Source organism: Mercurialis annua, linkage group LG8 (assembly GCF_937616625.2).
Source record: "Mercurialis annua linkage group LG8, ddMerAnnu1.2, whole genome shotgun sequence".
In the NCBI taxonomy this organism is placed as follows: domain Eukaryota; kingdom Viridiplantae; phylum Streptophyta; class Magnoliopsida; order Malpighiales; family Euphorbiaceae; genus Mercurialis; species Mercurialis annua.
This window is the reverse complement of record NC_065577.1, coordinates 37564498-37587721: the sequence shown is the minus strand read 5'-3', so window position 1 is coordinate 37587721 and position 23224 is coordinate 37564498. Positions and strand designations below refer to the sequence as shown.

Genomic DNA, 23224 nt, shown 5'->3' with positions numbered 1-23224 from the left:
TGTATGTAATATTATAAATTTCTGACAATTTATAGAGAAAAAAAAGTGAACATTCATACATTTGTTGTTTCTTTTGAAGCGATCATAATAGAACCCATGTTCATAAACAACTTTAATCATACTAATCACCAACAAAACCTTTATTACTATTAGAATTAATACCACAATCACTACCAGAACTAAAATCACAATCATCTTCACATATGCCGCGGAGTTTCTTCAAAACCAACCATCAAAATCCATATACCGCGGAGTTTCTACAAAACCAACCATCAAAATCATCGCCTTTCTCCGATTCACATCATAGTTTTGACGAGCAATATCACGAACCTTCAACGCTATATCATCTTTCAAGATTCCTAACTCATTACCAACATTCATACCAACAAGAACTTGGCTTATAGCATCTTGCATTCTCTGTTCTTGAAATATAACGCCGTGTTCTGCAAGTAATGTGGCGTTCCTGAAATCCCATACTAAATCCATGACGTGATCCTCACGTAATTCAAGATTGACAATTGAATTGGGTACTACCTTGATGTAAAATTGTGGAGTTGAATTAGTTGGAGTATGATTTTCTGGATTATTTTTAGCTTCGTCTTCTAGTAAAATTACACTGCAATTTGCCATCTCTATGAATAATATGATTTGCAAGAATAAACAAAAGTTGAAGCTATTTATAATTATCTTAGTAAGAAAATTTTAGTTGGGTGAGGAATAAAAATCCCAATTGGAATTGGAATTTGGAATAGGAAAATTAATAGCCTCTAAAACACTATTTGGAAATTGGAAATATAAATTATTTTCCCGTCAGAGATTGAAGTGTACTCCAATTCCTATTGAAAATACTGAGAAGGAAGGCAAAAATAAATATATTACATTCAAAATTAATAAATAGATAATGAATCAAAAAACTTGCCAGTTTAATTTAATAGTTTTGCTATTTGTATCAATTATACCCACGATCCAAATGAAAAATGATAGTTTTAATTAATTTTTGGCAAAAGGTACAAAAAAATCCTCGTAGTTTTCACAAAAGTACAAATCAGCCCTTTTACTTTTTTGGATATAATTAAGCCCTTTTTGTTTTCAAATAGAACAAATAACCCCTTCCATCCAACATCATTAGAAACACTCGTTAACGGCTGACATGTCTCTCATAATCATATAGGAAAAAAGTTCAAAAATAATTTTAATATTTAAAATATTTACCAAAAATTTGAGGGGGTAAGTGTCTCAAAAGTAAACTAAAAGGGTTTATTTGTTCGATATTAAAATAATAAGGGTTTAATTGTTCAATTTTAAAAATACGGGGGCTTAATTGTGCCCAGATAAAGTAAAAGGGCTGATATGTACTTTTGAGAAAAACTCGAGGGCTTTTTTGTAACTTCTGCTTTAATTTTTTAATTTATTTTAATGATAAATGCGTCCCTAATTGATAAGGAATAAATAGTATTTTTTAATACTTGAAAACAAGTGATTGGAAATTTCTTTATTTGCAAATTTAAGGATAATTGCAGAAACCAGCATGATGATCACAAATATAGCTTACATTACTACGGATCATAAGAACCAACAAGAAAACGGTGAATCAATTATTAAAGCCAAATGGCATGACATAGACATTTTATTGGTTACTTACCAAATCCAGAATGAAATCCTAGACAAGTTATTCCATAAAAAAAAAGATAGGAAACGTTATACGATTTAGGATATTAAAAACCCGGGTTCCCTGGGTTACCGTTAGTTACAGAAAGGTCACTACGATAGCAGGATTTCGTTCACTAGGTAGTTGAAGTTCAACGAAGATGACCCGTTACTATTCACCGACTCCTCTGCTAATTTCTTCCATTCCAACGCCTTTTCCTTCATCATTTTCCCCTTCTCTTCTTCCATCAATACCTTAACAAGCTTCTCCACATCATCTCTACGGAAATCACTGGCCAATTCCATGCCAATTCCCCATTCACCACAGCTTTTTCTGCTGTTAACAAAATGTTCTCCAAAGAAAGGCCAGCAGATGATCGGAGTTCCTGACGAGATAGTTTCGAGAATTGAGTTCCATCCACAGTGAGTCAGGAATCCGGCCGTTGATGGGTGGTTCAGTATTTCCTCCTGCGGACACCAGCTTGCTATAAAGCCCCTTCCTTTCGTTTCAGTCAGAAATTCGGGTGGCAGAATTGCTGATTCTCCCATGATCAAATCTGGCCTTGTTATCCACAAGAAGTTATGGTTACTGTTAGCTAGTCCCCAAGCAAGCTCAACTACCTGTTCAACTGTCATAACTGTAATGCTTCCGAAATTTACGTAAATTACGGAATTGGGTTGCTTGGAATCAAGCCATTTGATGCATCCTGCGTCTTCATTCCACAGATTGCATTCTATGGAACTGTATTGTTCGTCAGGAATTTGGTCGAGAAATAATTGTAGAGGACTAATGCTGAATACCCTTTTAAAAAACGCGGCGACGTCTTTTAAGATTTGAGACTCTAGAGCATCAAATGTGTGAAATATAATAGCGGATGCCATTGAATCTCTTTCTCTGCCACCTTTACTTGAATCTTCCATGACGTTTATTTCGTCTTTTGTTTTGCTGAACTCCGAAAGATCCCTTACTTTCGCTCCTTTCATTCCCGGAATCCATTCCATCAAGCTGTCCAAATTCTTCTCCATACCTGCAGCTCCAATGCTCGGATCTGCCAATTTTGTAAATTAAATTGAGATACATCAAATAACAATCCTACAATGTTCTTTTGTTAACCATACTTTGCCCCGTAAAAAAGCCATATAAGCAAAACATTAGGGAAAAAAACGAAACATCGACGATCACACCATTAAAAAGCAACACACGGAGGATCATACTATTGAAAAACAACTTTTTATTTTTGTGTTATATTGCACTGAAACTTACTGATAACAACTTGTGGATATTTTGTTTCTAATAATCGGAAAAAGATTTTTGAAATTATGAAACTTTTATATCTATAAATAATTCTATAAAAAAACTTCTTTTTATAGTTGTTAGCTTTTCTGTTTCGGTGCAACATAATATATTAGTGTAAGGCTGCTTAATTTAAAAAAAACTGTAAAAGCATTGGCCTAATGGTTCGATACCGATACTGGTCTCATTTAAAGATTCCAAATTTATAAAAATTAAATTAAAGTGTTGGATCTGAAAGAGCAATATGTGGGAAAATACATTGGGAACCAGAGCAGCATCACATTAAACCAAAATTATTTCCATTTTTATGTTTCACATTAAAAATTAAATTATTTCCACTTTTATGTTTCACATTCTCTTCATATTTTTTCAATGTGAAATTTTCCATCACGTTTATTATTCAAGAAGAATATAAGATACAAGCCACATTGAGAGAATTTTTTAAGGACGTACCTTTGAGAAAAGCAATGAATTGCTTGATTTGATCATGAAAATGTTTTAGGCTCATAAACCCTGAAGCACCCATAGACCAAAACAACACAACAGGAATTTGAAGATCTTCAGAGAGCGTTACACTATAATTCAAAACAGCATCTGAAATAACGCATGTAACAGGAGGATTCGATACGGTGTTGTTAAGCTCACCAACAAGATGACGAAACAAATTCAAAAAATCTTTTCGACATGTCTCGTGAAGAGCACGCAAATTCAAAGTAGTGTTGGAATTGGAAGGTGGGTGCGGAAGAGGTATAGTTGCAAAATGGAAATCAGGCAAGCCGTTTAGAGCATTAGGACCTCTCGAATCAAGAATGCGGTTATGGTTAAATTCAGTGTTGACGAAGGTGACATGAAAACCTTTGGAATGAAGGAGTTTTGCTAATTTTAGCATTGGATTAATGTGGCCTTGAAGTGGGAATGGAACACATACTACATGAGGTTTGCTCATTTTTTTCTCTGTTTTTTGTTTTGTGTTTGATTGTGTTATGGAGCAACAAGAGATACTAGTAGTACTTATAGGAGTATTAAGCAAAGTTAAAATAAAGGTATAAGGGTCCTATATGCCTTTAATTTTTTGACTTAAGATCATATCTCATGGTTTAAATAGGTGCATGTATGTGCATAACGTTTTTAAATAGACTCATTTAGACTCTCAAATTTAACGTGGTTAAAGGCATATATGACCTTTTGTCGAGGCCAGTGGTTAGAATGAGTCCATTTTAAAACGTTAGAAGCATATATGCACCTTTCTAAACTATGAAGACGTAAATGAGCTCAAACGTAAGGGGCATATATGAATTTGTTTACTAAAATAAATGACGTAATTGTCTATAACATATTTTTAAGACAAAAATATAAAATATAAAAATAGATTTATTTATCACATTTAATGTATTTTTAATCTATAAAAAATGAAAAAATAACTAATAGCAAAAACGAGTCAGAGTAAATATTTACTATAACAATAACATATAAATAACTAAATATTCAATATTTTATAGGAACTATATTCATTAGATTAGATAGAGATTTAGAATATAGTATGTGACAAGTTGACTAGCTTATTTCATTAGTAATTGGCCAAAATGCACCAAACTTCATTAAAATGGCAAGAAGTAGTCTTCCCCAACTTTTATTTTTCTCTTACCATTACATAAAAACTCGTATTTAAATTCATGGGTAGCTAATTTTTCTTCGGATCTACTTCTTTTATTCTTGCAGTTGGTAGATTAGAGTATAAAAAAGTTGGGATGTTGTTTATCATAGATTTAAGGATTAACTACATATAAAATCACCACATTTACACGAAATTGTAAAAATAACATGACTTTTAAAATGTGGCAATGCAGTGCACCACCTTTTATTTCTTTTCAAAAACAACATGGGCACATTTTTAGTGGCGTTTTTGCTGACGTGGCATGACACGTGGCACTCCAATCGGGTGTTCAAGTCAGCAAAATTTTATCTAAAAACGTGTCCATGTTATTTTTTAAAAGAAATAAAAGGTGGTGCTCTGAATTGACACGTTTTAAAGGTCGTGTTATTTTTGCAATTATGTGTAAACGTGGTGATTTTATATGTAATTAACCTTAGATTTAATATATAGTTTGATGTTTGAATTTATATTATTTTACCCATTTAATTTAAAGTTTAATGTCTCACTTATCGAACCTATGAACTTGTTAATAATTCTATTTGACCCCTAAACCTGATAAGTATGTAAAAATTAGTATCTCCCCATACATACAATCTTCTATAATATTTCAAGTGTCAGGTGGACATAGAGGGGTTTAACGTTTATTTATTTATCAAGTTCATGGGTCAAATATAATTATTTAACAAGTTCAGAGATTTGATAGGTGAGACGTTATGTTTAAAAATTAAATGGGTAAAAAGATACAAGTTCAGAGATCAAACTATATACTAACCCTTTATCATGTTATATATTATTAATTTTATCAATTATATAATATAACAAAATAATCAGGTTTTAATTTATTTATTTATTAATTAAATTAAAGTGTATATTAGTCAAGCATATTTTAAATTTAAACTATATGCAAATTAATCAGTTACAAAAAAAATAAAAAAAATCATTTTTTCTAATTTTAAAAAATTATTAATATTGCTATATAAATTTCAGAATTAATATACAAATATGATTCTTATTACATGTATTTTATATTATATCTTGAGATTAAATAATTAATATACATATTTTTTTATTAGTAATTATCAATTTATAATTTTTTATGAATAAAGACTATTTAAAAATCACAAGAAACATCAATTTATAATTATTACTCTTTTTTTAGGACAATTATTACTCTATTTGTCCCATATTATTTGTCATTTTTTTATTTTCACTCACACATATTAAAAATATTAAATATTATTCATATTTTCTTTTATGATACAGATAAATATATTATTAATTTTATTCATAATTTATATATTAAACTAATTAATACTAAAAATAAAAAGAAATGTGTTAATTATATGTGGAACATCAAAAATTATAAAAAGGGACAAAAAAATTAGATGATGCGCTCTCTTTTTTTGTTAAAAAAAATTTCTTTTCTCTATAAAAAAAAACCTTAGCCTCCTATAGTTTTTTTTTCTTTTTTTCGCTTCCGTCAATAGTTTAGTTTTTCCGCTAATGGTAGTCATCTCTTCGTTTATGTTATTTAAATTTTAAAAAATGTAATAAAAAGTCAACTCTTTTTCATTTTTTCTTGATGGATTAAAATTTATCGACAAAACGCATATCAAATTCAATTAGCAAGAAGTGAAGATAGATTGAAGATCTTTCATTAATAATGATGGAGTCGCTTTTGGGATATATTGGTTTTATTTACTTTATAATATTATTGTTTATTATTTATTTATTTATTTGAAAGTTTTATAGTATCCTTTATTTATGAAAGGTTTCTTATTCTTTCTTTACGAAAGGTTTGTTGTTCTTTTTTTTATAAAGGTTTTGTCGGGTGGTGGGTAAATCAGATGGTATGAGTGTAGTTTTGATATCAGAAATCAGTTTGTGGGCGATTAGAAAAGTTTTATCGAAAATTGTCCTTTATTAGCGAAACAGTTAATAATTTATTTATTATTTTTCGTTAGTTGATTTATGAATCAAGCAGCATGTCGTAGATTCCATGTCTTAGTTTTCGGATTTTCTCAAATTTCTTATATATATAATTAGGGATGATAATAGGCCGGTGTGAGGGCGGAGATGTCAACCTCATTCCCATCCCCGCTTCTATGAGAATTTTCATCATATCACCATTTAATTGATGGGGATGAATCAATCCCCAATACCCATGGAATTCCATTTTCCGTTTAACTTCAGAAATAAAACGGTTTTTTTAAGTTAAAAATCAAGTACGTTAATAATATTTGATGTCATTAAAAACTTCCCTAACTTCTTTAAAAAGAATCATATTTTTAAGGGTTAATTATATATAAAATCACCACCTTTACACGAAATTGCAAAAATAACACGACCTTTAAAACGTGGCAATTCAGGGCACCACCTTTCATTTCTTTTCAAAAACAACACGGGCACATTTTTAATGCCGTTTTTGCTGACGTGACATGACACGTGGCACTCCCATCGAGTGTCCAAGTAGCTAACTTTTATCTAAAAACGTGCCCATGTTGTTTTGGAAAAAAATAATGAAAGGTGATACCCTGAATTGACACGTTTTAAAGGTCGTGTTATTTTTGAAAATTCGTGTAAATGTGGTGATTTTATATGTAATTAACCATATTTTTAACTATAGTTATTTTTTATTTTAATTCATAAAAATATATTTTAAATTTCTTAAATTTAAAAAGTTAAAACTAAATACTTAATTAATATACATATTTATAATTTTTTACTTTTTGATCACTATATAATTATATACGGTGCTATTTTTTCATCTCAAGTTTACATTAATAAAATTAAATTGAAATATAAATAAATTATATAAAAATACGTGTATATGTATATCTAATGGAACTTCCTCGTCCCATTAGAGGCAGATCTACAGGAGATTTGGAAAATCCACTTCCTGTTGACATCTCTAATTGTAACTGGTTCACATTCAACCTAACTGAGATCAGATAAATAAATAAAAAAAGAGATTAAGTTATATGAGCAGCCAAACAAAATTTATTTTTAAAATATCGTCTCAAACAAATCTTTCAATCTCACTGATACATATATTTGAAACAATATTTTGAAATAATATCAATTTTGAAATTTTAATATTTAATATCAAAATTTGTGTTAACATTTAAATTCAAAATTTTATAAGTGAGGCACTTTGTATAAATTAATGACTTTTTAAATCATCAATTTTAGCGTGTTTTGTGATTTTAATTATCAATTTCCAATTTTTGCATTTTCGTACCTAATCTATCATTTTTTTTAACAATTTGAAACATTAAGCAAATTACATAAAAAAAAATGTTACCGACACCGAAATAAGCACTATTTTGACGTCCACACCAGCATTTTTTTAACAGAAAATTGTCTGGTGTTTAAATTGCAAAAATTCAAAAGTTAGTTTTTAATATTGCAAAAATTGAAAGTTTATATTTAAATTATGAAACCCATTAAAATTTGTGACTTTTAAAGAGGCTAGTTTTTTTTTAATTTTGAAGAGCCTAAATTAATTAAGAGTTTAACTCATATAAGAAATTAAAGTAAACCTATTCAATTGTGTGAAAAGTTGACCAGCTTATTTCATTAATAATAGGCCAAAAAGCACCAAACTTAATTAATATGGCAAGAATAAGTCTTCTCCAACTTTTACTTTTCTCATACCATTATTAAAAAAAACTCTCGTTTAAAACTGGGCTTTTTTTGTAAAGCAAATCTAGGCTCAATAGTGGTAAACACTCAAATTTTTCAATTTTTTTATAGATTTATTCATACTTTCAAAATTGATAAATCTAACCAACATGATAATTTACATCTATATTTATCTATATATACATATATTTATCTATATATATATATATATATATATATATATATATATATACACTATAATCTTGAATTCCAAATTAAGATTATTAAATATATTTTAACACTTGAGTTAACTGTAATTATTGAAAGGTGTCAAAAATTAAATAATCGTGGTTTTTTTGGCCTTACTCTAAAAGGACTTAGTTTCTTGATATTTTGATATGTTAGGGGGCAATGAGACTTTATTCTCATTGGATAGAAGCATGCGCAAATATATAATTGCATCCAGACTAGAATTTTAGTATGTAAAGACTAATAACTCTAAGTTAATGTAATCGTTGATTTGGAATAAGTAAAACTCTCAGCAGCTACTCTGAGGACGTAAGCGATTGCTGAACCTCGTTAAATATTATGTTCTTATATATGATTGCTTTCTTATCTTCTCAATTTCGTTTATTATTCTTGTCCAAACTATATTCTACAAAATCCCTTGTTCTTTCGCACTATTTTCACTGTGAGTACCATTTTAAGGAGGCCTAATGGAACGCACAGGCCTACGTCTATCACCAAACCTTCTCCTCTCTTCATTTTATCTCCGCCGAGCTCAGAGCTTCTCCTATTCTAGATGATGTTTTTCGTTCTATTGATTTTTTTCTGTAAAAACTCTTAGTTGCTAGTGTTGTTTCAGACTTTTTTGGTCATTCTCTTCTTTGTGGTTGTGCTAATCCACTAATCATTTATTCAAAAAAAAAATCAAGAATATCGCACGTTGGAATATCAATGCAACAATTAGCTAGTCGCAACTCCATTTCCTTCTCGGTACTGATGCTAAACTCTGACACACCCTATTACTAGCATGTCGTTTATGGAACCAAGCAAGAACTCTTTCATTCATCTCCTCGGCAGTTCTTCTGATGATGGTTTTTGATGATATCGACTGCTATTTTATTATCACTCTCAATAATCACAACCGAAAGCCCATTTTCCAAGAAATTTTCAAACTGACCGCAAGAGGTACTTGTAAATTTTTAACAAGCGTCGGAAAATCGAATTTATGAAAGTCATGAAGAAATTAATAATGATGATCGAATGTCAGTAGAAAACAATAATTTCATTCTCCATGGATTCAGTTTTGAACCGCAAGGCAAATCTGCTCTGATAGCACCACCTCCCGAATATTTTGTCTTCTTTTGTTAATTTCGATCTCAGATCCAGTTCGATTTTTGAAAGTGAAGTTACTGGCGACGGAAGTAGAGGCGAACTTTGGCGGCGCAAGCAGAGGCAATCTTTGGAGGCAACAATGGAAGCGATCTTTAGCAGCGGTGGAGGAATGAGGAGCGGTGGATTGATGATAGATTTTGTTATATCGGCAATATATTTGGTTACGTCTATAATTTCGATTGATAATAGAGGTTTTGTTTATTTTGTTTTAAAAAAGAAGTGAAAATTGTCATCTGTTTAGTGCAATTTCTCGTTAATACTGGTAGTTCTCTTGGTGTTCATCTTTGTTTTTGATTTTTATCAACAGGTTTAGCTGTAAAATTTCTAATGAACGAAGGATGACTTTACCCCCTCAACTTGGCACAAAACAAAAACGTCTAAATTAGCAAAATCGGATCACTTTTACCCTGAACTTGGCAAAACCGGTTCAAAAAACCCCTATGTTGACGTGGCACTTTAATTGGAGAGTAGGTTTATAAATATTACAATTTACTCTAATTAATTATATTCAAATACTTATTAATTACAATTAAATTTTAATTAATTTAAGAGTCTTTTTGAACTTTTTTTCAATTTGTTTTTCGATTTCCGACGAGGAGCTCCTCCTCCTCGCCAGAAAACTGGGTCTGTTCTTGAGTTTAAAAATAGTAGTTGTTCTTGAGTTCTCAAGAACAGCTTCAAGAACAGATCCGTTGTTCTTTGGATCTGTTCTTGAGTGAGGAGCAGATATGCTCCTCACATAAACGAGGAGCAGATCGCTCCTCGTTTTTGTGAGGAGCATCTGCTCATCACCGGGAGCTGCTGCTCCGGTGAGAGCAGCAGCTCCTCTTCTCAGGCAAGGAGGCTCCACAACTAAAATCACAATCATCTTCACCTGCAACTTCAAGATTCATATATAGCGTAGTTTCTTCAAAACCAACCATCAAAATCCACATACGACGGAGTTTCTACAAAACCAACCATCAAAATCATCGCCTTTCTCCGATTTACATCATAGTTTTGACAAACAATATCACGAACCTTCAACGATATATTATCTTTCAAGATTCCTAACTCATTACCAACATTCATACCAACAAAAACTTGGCTTATAGCATCTTGCATTCTCTTTTCTTGTAATACAATGCCGTGTTCTACAAGTAATGTGGCGTTCTTGAAATCCCACACTAAATCCTTGACGTGATCCTCACGTAATTCAAGATTGAGATTTGAATTGGGCATTACCTTGATGTAAAAATTTCGAGCTGAATTAGTTGAAGTATGATTTTCTGGATTATTTTTAGCTTCGTCTTCTAGTAAAATTACACTGCAATTTGCCATCTCTATGAATAATATGATTTGCAAGAATAAACAAAAGTTGAAGCTATTTATAATTATATTAGTAAGAAAATCTGATTAGTTGGGTGAATTTGAATTGGAATAGGATAATTAATGCCTCGAAAATTAATTCCCGTCAGAGATTGAAGTGTACTTTAATTCCAGTTAAAAATACTGAGAAGGAAGGCAAAATAAATTAATACATTCAAATTTGAAAACAAGTGATTGGAAATTTCTTTATTTGGCAATTTAAGGAAAATTGCAGAAACCAGCATGATGATCACAAATGTAGCTTACATTACTACGGATCATAAGAACCAAATTAAAAAACAGTGAACCTTGTTGAAGCCAATTGGCATGCATAGACATATTATTGATCACATATCAAATCCAGAATGAAATACTAGACAAGTTTATGACTCTGACACCATAAAAAAAAAAGAGACACGAAACGTTATACAATTTAGGATACTAAAAACCGTGGTTCACTGGGTTACCGTTAGTTACAGAAAGGTCACTACGATAGCAGGACTTCGTTCACTAGGTTGTTGAAGTTCAACGAAGATGACCCGTTACTATTCACCGACTCCTCTGCCAATTTCTTCCATTCCAACGCCTTTTCTTTCATCTTTTTTCCCTTCTCTTCTTCCACCAATTCCTTAACAAGCTTCTCCACATCATCTCTATGGAAATCACTGCCCAATTCCATGCCAATTCCCCATTCATTACAGCTTTTTCTGCTGTTAACGAAATGTTCTCCAGAGAAAGGCCAGCAGATGATCGGAGTTCCTGACGAGATAGTTTCGAGAATTGAGTTCCATCCACAGTGAGTCAAGAATCCGGCCGTTGATGGGTGGTTCAGTATTTCCTCCTGCGGACACCAGCTTGCTATAAAGCCTCTTTCTTTCGTTTCAGTCAGAAATTCGGGTGGCAGAATTGCTGATTCTCCCATGATCAAATCTGGCCTTGTTATCCACAAGAAGTTATGGTTACTGTTAGCTAGTCCCCAAGCAAGCTCGACTACCTGTTCAACTGTCATAACTGTAATGCTTCCGAAATTTACGTAAATAACGGAATTGGGTTGCTTGGAATCAAGCCATTTGATGCATCCTGCGTCTTCATTCCACAGATTGCATTCTATGGAATTGTATCGTTCGTCGGGAATTTGGTCGAGAAGTAATTGTAGAGGACTAATGCTGAATACCCTTTTAAAGTACGGGGCGACGTCTTCTAAGATTTGAGACTCTAGAGCATCAAATGTGTGAAATATAATAGCGGATGCTTTTGAATCTCTTTCTCTGTCACCTTTAATTGAATCTTCCATAGCGTTTAATTCGTCTTTCGTTTTGATGAACTCCGAAAGATCCCTTACTTTCGCTCCTTTCACTCCCGGAATCCATTCCATCAAGCTGTCCAAATTCTTCTCCATACCTGCAGCTTCAATATTGCTTGGATCTGCCAGTTTTGTAAATTAATTGGACTATATATTGAGATACATCAAATAACAATCCTACTATATTCTTTTGTTGACAATAGATTAATAAATCATTTTCACTTTTATATTTCACATTCTTTTCATATTTTTTCAATGTGGAATTTTCCACATTGAGAGAATTTTTAAGGACGTACCTTTGAGAAAAGCAGTGTATTGCTTGATTTGATCATAAAAATGTCTTAGGCTCATAAACCCTGAAGCACATATAGTCCGAAACAACACAACAGGAATTTGAAGCTCTTCAGAGAGCGTTACACTATAATTCAAAACAGCATCTGAAACCACGCACGTAACAGGAGGATTCAATACGGTGTTGTTAAGCTCAGCAACAAGATGACGAAACAAACTCAAAAAATCTTTTTGACATGTCTCATGAAGAGCACGCAAGTTCAAGGTTAAATTAGTGTTGGAATTGGAAGGAGGGTGCTGAAGAGGTATAGTTGCAAAACGGAAATCAGGCAAGCCATTTAGAGAATTAGGACCTCTCGAATCAAGAATGCGGTTATGGTTAAACTCGGTGTTTACGAAGGTGACATGAAAGCCTTTGGAATGAAGGAGTTTTGCTAATTTTAGCATTGGATTAATGTGGCCTTGAAGTGGGAATGGAACACATACTACATGAGGCTTGCTCATTCTTTTTCTTTGTTTTTTGTTTTCTGTGTTTGATTATGTTATGGAGCAACAAGAGAGACTAGTGGTACTTATAGGGAGCATTAATTAAGCGTACTTAAAATGAGTTTGCTAAATAGAATTAATGTATAAGATTATGGAAAAATTCTTAGCTAGACTCAGTCCACCACGTCATCCGTGGACTAAGCTTATTATATAATGATACGTCATTAAAATGAGGGTCGTATAATGCCCTTAAACGTTTGGATTCAGGATCATTCCTCATGATTTAAAAAGGTGCATATATGTTCATAACATTTTTAAATAGACTCATTTAGACCCTCACACTAAATATGGTTAGAGGCATATATGACTTTTTTTAAGGTTAGTGTATGAATGAGCTCATTTAAAAATGTTAGGAGAATATATACACCTTTCCAAGCCATGAAGGCGTAAATGATCATGAGCTCACACGTTAGTGACATATGATTTTTTTTTGCTTGATGGCATAAAAAATCATAAATTTTAGCGTGTTTTGCAAATTTAACATAAAGTTTCAATTTTGGCAAATTAATACACAAACTTTTGATTTTTTGCAATTTTAACACCGATCAATTTTCCTTCAAAAAAATAGAGAAAAATGCTGATGTGGACGCTGGAATAGTGGTTATTCCGGTGTACACATCAGCATTTTTTTCATGAAAAATTGATCGGTGCTAAAATTGCCAAAAATCAAAAGTTTGTGTATTAATTTGCCATAATTGAAAGTTTATGTTAAATTTGCAAAACACACTAAAGTTTGTGATTTTTTACGCAATTAAGCCTATTTTTTTTACTAAAATTAACGACGTAATCGACTATAACATATTTTCAAGATAAAAATATAAAATATAAAAACAAATATTATTTATTACATTTAATGCATTTGTAATATATATACAAATAAAAAAGATAATAAATAAAATGAGCAGGAGAATATTTACTATTACAATAACATATAAATAACCAAATATTAAATATTTTATAGAAACAATATTCATTAAGATTAGATAGAGATTTAGAATATATAGTATATATGTGACAAGTTGACTAGCTTATTTCATTAGTGATTGGCCAAAATGCACCAAACTTCATTAAAATGGCAAGAAGTAGTCTTCTCCAACTTTTATTTTTCTCTTACCGTTACATAAAAACTCGTAATTTAAGTTCATGGGTAGCTAATCTCTCTTTGCATTTACTTCTTTTATTCTTGCAGTTGGTAAAATGGGGCCTAATAATCAATCACGGAACTTCTACTTAAACCTTCCTATCAGTAAACTCCTTGTATTTAGCTCATTTATGGTCCATGTGGATGAAAAAATCCATAGCGCCGTTATTTTTAAAATAAAAAAATCGGTGGCGCCACGTCAGCTGACATGTCATCAAAAATCAAAAAAAAATTGAACCACCCAAAACACCCCTAAAAATATCTAATCGAACCACACTCAATTCAAACAAACCACCCATCCAATTACACTAAATTCAACCAAACCACTCGATCAACCACCGCCCGGCGTCGATCGTCTTTTCCAGCGACACTCTGTTCTTCAAGAACAGATTAATGTCCGTTATTAATTTATTCTTGAAGAACAAATAATTTGTCTTTCAAGAACAGATGGGGGGAAATCCACCTGAGTTTTCTCTGAGAAGACGAATTCATCTTCTCAGAAAAAAAACCTAGATAGGTTATCCCCAAAGAAGTTGTATTCTCAGACGAACTAAGAAGTTCATCTAAAAAGACCAACTTCTCAGTTCGTCTGAGAAGACGAGCGATGCTCGTCTTCTTTTGTTTGAGAAGACGACTGGAGGTGGTGAATAGTTTTGGTCGGGGGGTGGTTTAGGTTGGCAGGTGGTTTGGATTTGAATACGTGGTTTGATTTGATTACGTTGGGTTGGTTTGATTAAGTTCTTTTAGAGGTGTTTTGGTGTTTCAATTTTTTCTGAATTTTTGGTAACGTAGCGCCGCCAAATTATTTTTTGAAAAAACAATGACAGCGTCCAGGTATTTTCATCCACAAGGGCCGTGAATGATGAGCGCCGCCATAAATACATGGGGTTTAGTGAAACTTTTTAAAGTACAGAGGGCTACTAATAATAAGGCCTAGCAGAGGATACATGGTTGATAATTAGTCTAAAATAGAGTATTAAAAATTTGGGATGTTGTTTATCATGTTATATATATTAATTTTATTAATTATATATATAATATAACAAAATAATCATGCTTTAATCTTTTTATTTAAATTAAAGTGTATATTATTCAAGCATATTTTAAATTTAAACTATATGCAAATTAGTCAGTTACGAAAAATATAGATAAAAATTATTAATATTGTTTTATAAATTTCAGAATTAATAAAAAAATGTGATTCTTATTAAACCCAATAGATTAGCTACAGGTATTTCATATTACATTTTGAGATTAAATGATTAATATACATATCTATTTATTAGTAATTATCAATTTATAAGTTTTTATAAATAAAGATTATATTAAAAGTCATAAGAAATATCAATTTATAATTAATACTCTATTATTTCATATAATTTATTTTTTATTTATTTTCACAAACACGTATTAAAAATATATTAAATATTATACATATTTTCTTTTATGCCCCTTATTCTTATTTTTAATATAACACAGATCCCTTTCAAAAAAAAATATAACACAGATAAATATATTATTAATTTTACTCATTGTTTGTATATTAAATTCATTAATATTAAAAATAAAAATAAAATGTGCTAATAGCACAAAGGTGTTAGTATTATTTTTGGAACATCAAAAATCATAAAAATGGACAAAATAAATGGGACGAAACTCTCCCCTTAAAAAAATATTAGTTCTTTTCTCTATAAAAAAAATAGTTTTACTATATACCGTCCTTATTTATTAGATACTGCACCTTCAAATTATCTCCTTGCTTTTTTAGACAAAACATAATAATTTTTTTCCTCTCAATCTCATTCCATTCCCGAAATTGTAATGGCTGATTATGATTTCGATTCGTCGAAAAACGAATATCAAAATTTAAAAAAATCAATTAAGGTCAAAAAAATTAACAATTTTTTCAGGTGGGACGCACCCAGATTGGGTTCCACCATATGGTGGGACGTTTTGAAATTGCATCCCACCATATAGTGAGATGCAATCTAGGTGCGTCCCCATGGAACTTTTTGGAAAAAAAAAATTAAACAAAAAACTTATCGTACTATCCCATCTTCTTCTTCAGTTAGATTTCGACATTTTCATCCGAAAATTTTGTTATATGTTCTTCGTGTTTGAATATAAGTTGAAAGAATTTGAATGTGAATTTTAGAATTAGAATAAGGTAAACAGATCTTTAGAAAAAAAGAGGGGAGATACCTAGTAATCTACGAGCGGTAAATAGTAATCCACTAAAAAATTCTTAGCCGTCTATAGTTTTTTATTTATTCAACTATCGTCAATAGTTTAGTTCTATCGTTGATGGTTGTCTTTCCTTCTTTTATCTTATTTTAATTTTTTTTAAATATAATAAAAAGCCAGCTCTTTTTTATTTTATTTTTTAAGAAATTAAAATTTATCAACAAAACGCATATGCAATTCAATTAGCAATAAGTAAAGATAGATTAAAGATTTTTCATCAATTATGATGGAGTCGTCGTTTTCGAGCTAAATTTTATTTATTTTATAATATTATTATTTTTATTTTTGAAAGTTTTATTTTGGTCTTTTTATGAAAGGTTTTTTGTCTTTTTTTGTGAAAGGTTTGTTGTTCCTTTTTTTTATGAAGGGTTTATCAGGTGGTGGATATCATATGCTATGAGTGAGTTTTTGATATCAGAAATCAGTTTGCGGGCAATTATAAAAGTTTTGTCGAAAGTTGCTCTTTACTACCGAAATAATTAATAATTTATTTATTATTTTTGTTAATAGATTTGCAAATCAGGCAGCATGTTGAGTTTCATTTTTTAATTTTCTCAAATTTCTTATAAATACAATTCGGGATGACAATAGGCCGGGGCGGGGACGGAGATGCTAATCTCATTCCCATCCCCGCTTCTACGAGAAATTCTCATCCCCGTCCCCATTTAATTGATGGGGTGAATCCATCCATCCACATCCCCATATGGGATTTCCCATACCCATGGAATTCCATTTTTTGTTTATCTTCGGAAATAAAACGATTTTTATTTATTAACATTTAATTTTTAAGTTGAAAATCAAAATACGCTAATAATAGTTGATGTCATTAAAAATTGCCCTAATAAATTTAAAAAATCATATTTTTAATTATAATTATTTTTAATTTTAAAACATAAAATACATTTTCAATTTTTTAAATTTAAAAAAGTTTAAAAAGTTAAAACTAAATACTAAATTAATATACATATTTATAATTTTGTATCTTTGGATCACTATATAATTATATACAGTATTAGTTTTATTGTAAGTTTATAATAATAAAAAATAAATTGAATAAAATGAAAATTATATTTAAATAAATACATGTATATGTATGTGTCAGTATTTTAAAAACTGGACCGGACCGGCCAGTTAAACCGGTTGAACCGGAATCCGGCCGAATGTCTAATCTAAAACAGCAAAATAATCGGATATTTTGATTGAATCGGATTGAACCAATAAAAAACCGATGTTGAACCTGTGAATCGGAAATTGAACCGGTAAAAAACCGATGAATCTATTTTTTTCTAATATTTTCAAATTTGTTAAATCGGTTGAACCGGAAACCGGTGACCTTACCGGTTCGGCCACCGATTCAATTTTTAAAACACTTGTATGTATATCAAATCCATACCGGTGACCTTACCGGTTCGGCCACAGATTCAGTTTTTAAAACACTTGTATGTATATCAAATCCATATGTGAATGGGTATGGAAATTTCTATGAGTAGGGAATACGCTTCCCGTTCCCTTCCCATCTCCGTGGATAGGAAGGAATTTCCTCATTGCCGGATTCCCCACCCCATTGGGGGCAGATCCCCAGGAGAATTAGAAAATCTATTTTCTATTGTCATCCCTAATTATAATTTGTTCACATTCAACTTAATTGAGATCAGATAAATTTAAAAAAAACTCAAAAAGGGAGTAAGTTATATGAGCAACCAAATAAAATTTATTTTTAAAATATCGTGTCAAAATAAATCTTCAATCTCACTGGTACATATATTTGAAACAACATTTGGACATTATATCAATTTTAAAATTCTAATATCTAATAGAGAAATTCTTATATAAATTCAGTCTGACACATCATCCGCAAACTAAGCCAATAATATTATAACATCTCACTAAAATGAGGATATTTTTGTAATTTTGTTTTATATTTTTTACACTTTTGAATAACAAAATTAAAAAAAATACCCTCATTTTAATGAGGTGTTATAATGTTATTGGCTCAGTTCAGAGACATGGTAGACTTAGTCAATTTAAGAATTTTTCTATTTAATAATAAAATTTGTGTTAATATTTAAATTAAAAAAATTAAAAGTGATGCACTTTGTATAAATTAATAATTTTTAAAATTATGAAATTTAGCGTATTTTATAATTTTACTTGTGAATTTTCAGTTTTCACATTTTCATATATAAAGTATTTTTATTTTTACAATTTGAAACATTGAGAAATTTTATATCAAAAATATATTGACACGGACACCGGAATAAGCACTATTTCGGCATACACGTCAGCATTTTTTTGACGGAAAATTGTTTGGTGTTTTTTATAGAAGGTTTGGTGTTTTAAATTTTAAAATTTCAAAAATTAATATCTGATATTATCACAATTAAAAAATTATATTAAATTTATAAAACACATCAGAAATTTTGATTTTTAAAGAGCCTAAATTGATTAAGAGTTTAACTCATATAAGAAACTAAAGTAAACCTATTTAATTATGTGACAAGTTAGAGCAGCTTATTTCATTAATAATAGGCCAAAAAGCACCAAACTTAATTAATATGGCAAGAGGAAAAGTCTTCTCCTACTTTTATTTTCTCATACCATTAACAAAAAACTCGTGTTCAAATCTAGGCTTAATAGTGTTTTAAAGCAAATCTAGGCTTAATAGTGGTAAAAAAACTCAAAACTTTTTTTATTTCTTTTACAGATTTATTCAAAGTTTTCAAAATTGACAAATCTAACCAATTTGATAATCTAGAATCTAAATATATATCTATCTATACATACTATAATTTTGAATATCAAATTAAAATTAAACATATTTTAACACTTAAATTAACTATAAATTGCCAAGTGGTAATTTTCAATGTAAATTAAATTTATTAATTTATTTACTGTTATTCTTATTAATTAATATTAATTTTTTATAATAAAAATGAAAGGTTAAAAGTTATAAAGTATTTAAAGTCTAACAGTTACAAATCAAAAAGATTAATGAATAATTAAAGTTTCTAACTAAATTAATTAATAAATTTTAAAAATATATCAATAAAAAGTTTTAACAAATAGTTAATGTGTATATAATTTAATATAATTATATTTTATAATTTAATCAATAATATTTTAAAAATATATGATTCTAAAATTCTAAAATTTTAATATAAAAATAAAAACTATAGATTTTTTTATAAGAGTTTTTCTAAAATTTAATCAATAAATTATTATATTTTAATCATATTATAAAATTGTAGATTTAATCAATATTAATAAGTTTAATAATTTAATCTGTCGTAAATTATTCTTAGTGATATAAATAAATTATATTTTATAATTATATTAAATTAATAAATAATTTAAGAATACATTTTATTAAATATTACGTTGGGTTTCAATTCCACCCTTAAAATTAAATTGGACTCTTTTTCACTCGGGAAAAATTCATAAAAACACTTATAAAGTACTCGTTTGAACTCTTCTACACACAAAAAGTTAAAAATGGATGACTTATTTTAACTTTTTTCAAATGGAGAAGAGATCAATTTAGTACTTGAGGGTGGAATTGAAAACCGAAGGTGCAAATTAGGGTGCAGCTGACAAAATCGCAACGTCATGGTGCATTTGAAAAGGGATTAAAAGGTGGAGGATTTTTTGGTGATTAAGCCATTTAGAGTTAGACATAATTGAAACGAAATCCTATGTTTCAGGACAAATTAGATAAAATTAAAAGGTTTGAATTTTTGTCAAATTTTCTTCAAAATTTTGGCCTTTTTAATCACTTGACCTAAATTATATAAGACATATCAAATTGTCACACATAAATTTTATAAATATATTTATCATTGCGATAAAAAAATGTGGATATACAAAATCATTTTACCTATTTTTAATGCTAAACTACTATTGAATCTATATATTTGCGTCTTCTATTAATTATGACCAAATCTTTTGATTTTTATAATTATATTCAATTTGAGAGGTTTTATTTTTCACTTATATTCGGAATTTTAAATTTAAATTTTTACGTGATTTAGCAGTTGCGATAAAACTTTCATAGTAGTTTTTCTGAAGTTAGACAATATTTTTAAAATTTGATTGTAGTTCGATAAAAGATACAAAAATTTGGACTTAAATAAAAAATTCAAAATTTTAAACTCAATTACATCCTTTAAATTGGACATAATTATAAAAATTAATAATAATTAATACAAAAATACAAAAATTTAACTTAAAAAATCGTTGTGTCATATTTTTATTTGTTGCTTTAATAAAGGGTTAATTCATATAAAATTATCATTTGTACACGTTTTTTCATAAAATCATCACTTTTTATTTTTTGTAAATCTACTACGAATGTAAAAATTCGTTGTATCTTTGTTAACTCGACAACCGGAATCAAAAAAATAGTAAGAAGAAAGTATTTTTTGTGTAGTTAGGACATTAATCAGATTATGACATTTATTTGGGAGGAAAAAGACACCGGAATTTTTCATCGGTGATAGATTTGTAAAAAAAATGGAAGGCGTTGATTTTATTTGACACTTTTTAAAAAACGTGATTAAAATGAAAAAACGTATAAAGGTAATGATTTTATATGAAGTTAACCCTACATATAATCACACATTTTATAAAAATATAGTATTTATTAGTTTTGTTGTATATGTGTATATAATATCAACTACAAAGAGCAACATCACATATTTGCTAGGCTAATGATCTGAAAAAACCTCCACCTTTTAACCCCTTTTCGTTTGTACCCTAACATTGTATAACCGCATATTACACCTAAATCCACACCTTTCCTTTTAATCCCACCCTAACTTAAAAAAATTGACAGTGTGACAACCATGTCAGCCAATTATGCTTACTCATCGACTGACTTGGCTGCCACAGTGTCAAAAATTGGACTTTTTAGAATCTGAATTGTTAGCGAATGTACTTTTTTTGTAAAAAGAGCTAAACAGGTAATTTTTAGAATCTGAAAATTTAAACCATTTTTAACACCGTGGCAGCCATATGCCAGACCATGAGTAAGCATAATTGGCTGACATGGTTGTCATAGTGTCAATTTCTTTAGATTGGGGTGGTATTGAAAACGAAAGGTGTGCATTTTAATATAATCGGCGATTTTACAATGTCGGGGATGAAACAAAAAGAGGCAAAAAGGTGGAGATTTTTTCAACTATTAGCCTATTTGCTAAAGGGATTTCTTGCACCTTTGATTTCAAGAAAGTTCAATCGCCAATTTTTGGTTTATGAATTATCAAAAAAAAATCTTGGTTTAGGAACACCATCTCGTTAAGGCTAGCAAATTGGAAAACACAGTATATTATTGGGTTTATAATTAGTATATAATCTCTCATTGTTAGAAAAATAGGACTGACTAGTGATTTCTATTACCCATAAATTTTCAAAAATTACTATTTCTTACATAACTTTAAATTTTTTTCTTTTTTAACTAAGACTCTCCTTTATTTGAGGATAAAGGAGAGTCTTAGATAAAAAAAAAATTAATAGATTATAGTTATTATTAAAGAAAAAGAAAATTTGTATTTTTATGAAATCGAAAGGGAACAATAATTTGGACTTAATAGTTATAGTTATTATTATTCCTAAAATAGGAAATTGAAGAATATAATTCCTTTTAATTTGCCACATCATTTGTAAATTTAACCAATCATTTTATAACATGTCACTAAAATAACAGTAATATTGTAATATTAAAATTAATATGTATAGAATTTTAATCACAATTTTTTTTTGATATAAACTACTCACAATATTAGTATTATTTTAATGACATGTAATAAAATGATAACGGATAATGTGATAGGACTAAATCTATGTAAAAGTTTCTCGTGTGAAATGTTTCTTTAAGGAATAATTAATTTGGTAATTACTAAATTAATTAAGTCAATTTACATCTACATTTTCCAATTTATTATTTAAATCCAATTCTTAACGTATAGTTATATTCCCCAACACTAGGTTTCATTTCTAGAATTAAACTCAGACTTTGTGACTGAAAATCAGAAAGGATTGGGATTCCCTCAAGTTCATTTTGAACTTGAGGGGATTATGTTCACGATCTACACCGTTCATTTTGTAATGAACGGTGTAGATTAAAAAATCACAATTTTAATCAAATTAATCTACACCGTGATCGTGAACATGACCTTCCTGTAGATCGTGAACATGACCTTCTCAAGTTCATTTGAACTTGAGGGAATCCCAATCCAATCAGAAATTGAGAATGCTAATGATAGGTCTTTAACCTTTATGGTGAGACATAAATTATAAATTTCTGTATGTTTGTCCAAAACAATGAATTAGCTGTCATTATTAAGGTTATTATGCCCATTAATTTCGAATTAATTAATTCTCTTCCTTGGTGTTTTTTTGTGGAAATTATAATCGGGATAATACTAGAATTATTCTGATTTGAGATTTGGATCTGGTTAAAGAAAAGAAACGGACAAATGCAACAGCCGGAGACAGACGTAATTTCCCTGTCATGACATGACTATTTGCACGCAAACGCCAAGCAAATTACTTTCAGCCAAATGAACAGAATAATAATCCAAACTTAATGGTGGTTTCCTTCATTCTTTTTTTTTTTTTCTTTTTTTTTTTTTTTTTGACAAAAAAAAAAAATGCAGACGCGAAGTGTTTAACTGCTGCCGGAAGTCTAGATACCGATATTGATATTCTTCCAGGCCACCGACCAGCATCAGGATACTA

The 23224-nt window shown here is 29.7% G+C and overlaps 2 protein-coding genes across 2 annotated transcripts; both read right to left on the bottom strand.

Annotated features, from left to right (window-relative positions):
- Positions 1 to 1566: 1566 nt before the first annotated feature.
- Positions 1567 to 4010, bottom strand: LOC126660699 (7-deoxyloganetin glucosyltransferase-like). Its single transcript, XM_050354316.2, has 2 exons — positions 3395 to 4010; positions 1567 to 2696 (listed from the first exon to the last, which is right to left on the bottom strand). Exons 1-2 carry the CDS (start codon positions 3885 to 3887, stop codon positions 1762 to 1764), a joined length of 1428 nt encoding a protein of 475 aa, XP_050210273.1. The 5' UTR covers positions 3888 to 4010; the 3' UTR covers positions 1567 to 1761.
- Positions 4011 to 11156: 7146 nt separating this feature from the next.
- Positions 11157 to 13118, bottom strand: LOC130014567 (7-deoxyloganetin glucosyltransferase-like). The gene is made up of 2 exons (XM_050354313.2): positions 12564 to 13118; positions 11157 to 12389 (listed from the first exon to the last, which is right to left on the bottom strand). The coding sequence occupies exons 1-2, from the start codon at positions 13060 to 13062 to the stop codon at positions 11452 to 11454; spliced, it is 1437 nt and encodes a 478-aa protein (XP_050210270.1). The 5' UTR covers positions 13063 to 13118; the 3' UTR covers positions 11157 to 11451.
- Positions 13119 to 23224: the final 10106 nt, after the last annotated feature.

What these genes read in the sequence shown, in the direction of transcription:
- LOC126660699 (XM_050354316.2), bottom strand. Translation starts at nt 3,887, where the DNA reads ATGAGCAAACCTCATGTAGTATGTGTTCCATTCCCACTTCAAGGCCAC. An exon ending in ATTCATTGCTTTTCTCAAAG is followed by an intron (nt 2,697 to 3,394) that starts GTACGTCCTTAA and finishes CAAAATTGGCAG; the next exon opens with ATCCGAGCATTGGAGCTGCA.
- LOC130014567 (XM_050354313.2), bottom strand. Translation starts at nt 13,062, where the DNA reads ATGAGCAAGCCTCATGTAGTATGTGTTCCATTCCCACTTCAAGGCCAC. An exon ending in ATACACTGCTTTTCTCAAAG is followed by an intron (nt 12,390 to 12,563) that starts GTACGTCCTTAA and finishes CAAAACTGGCAG; the next exon opens with ATCCAAGCAATATTGAAGCT.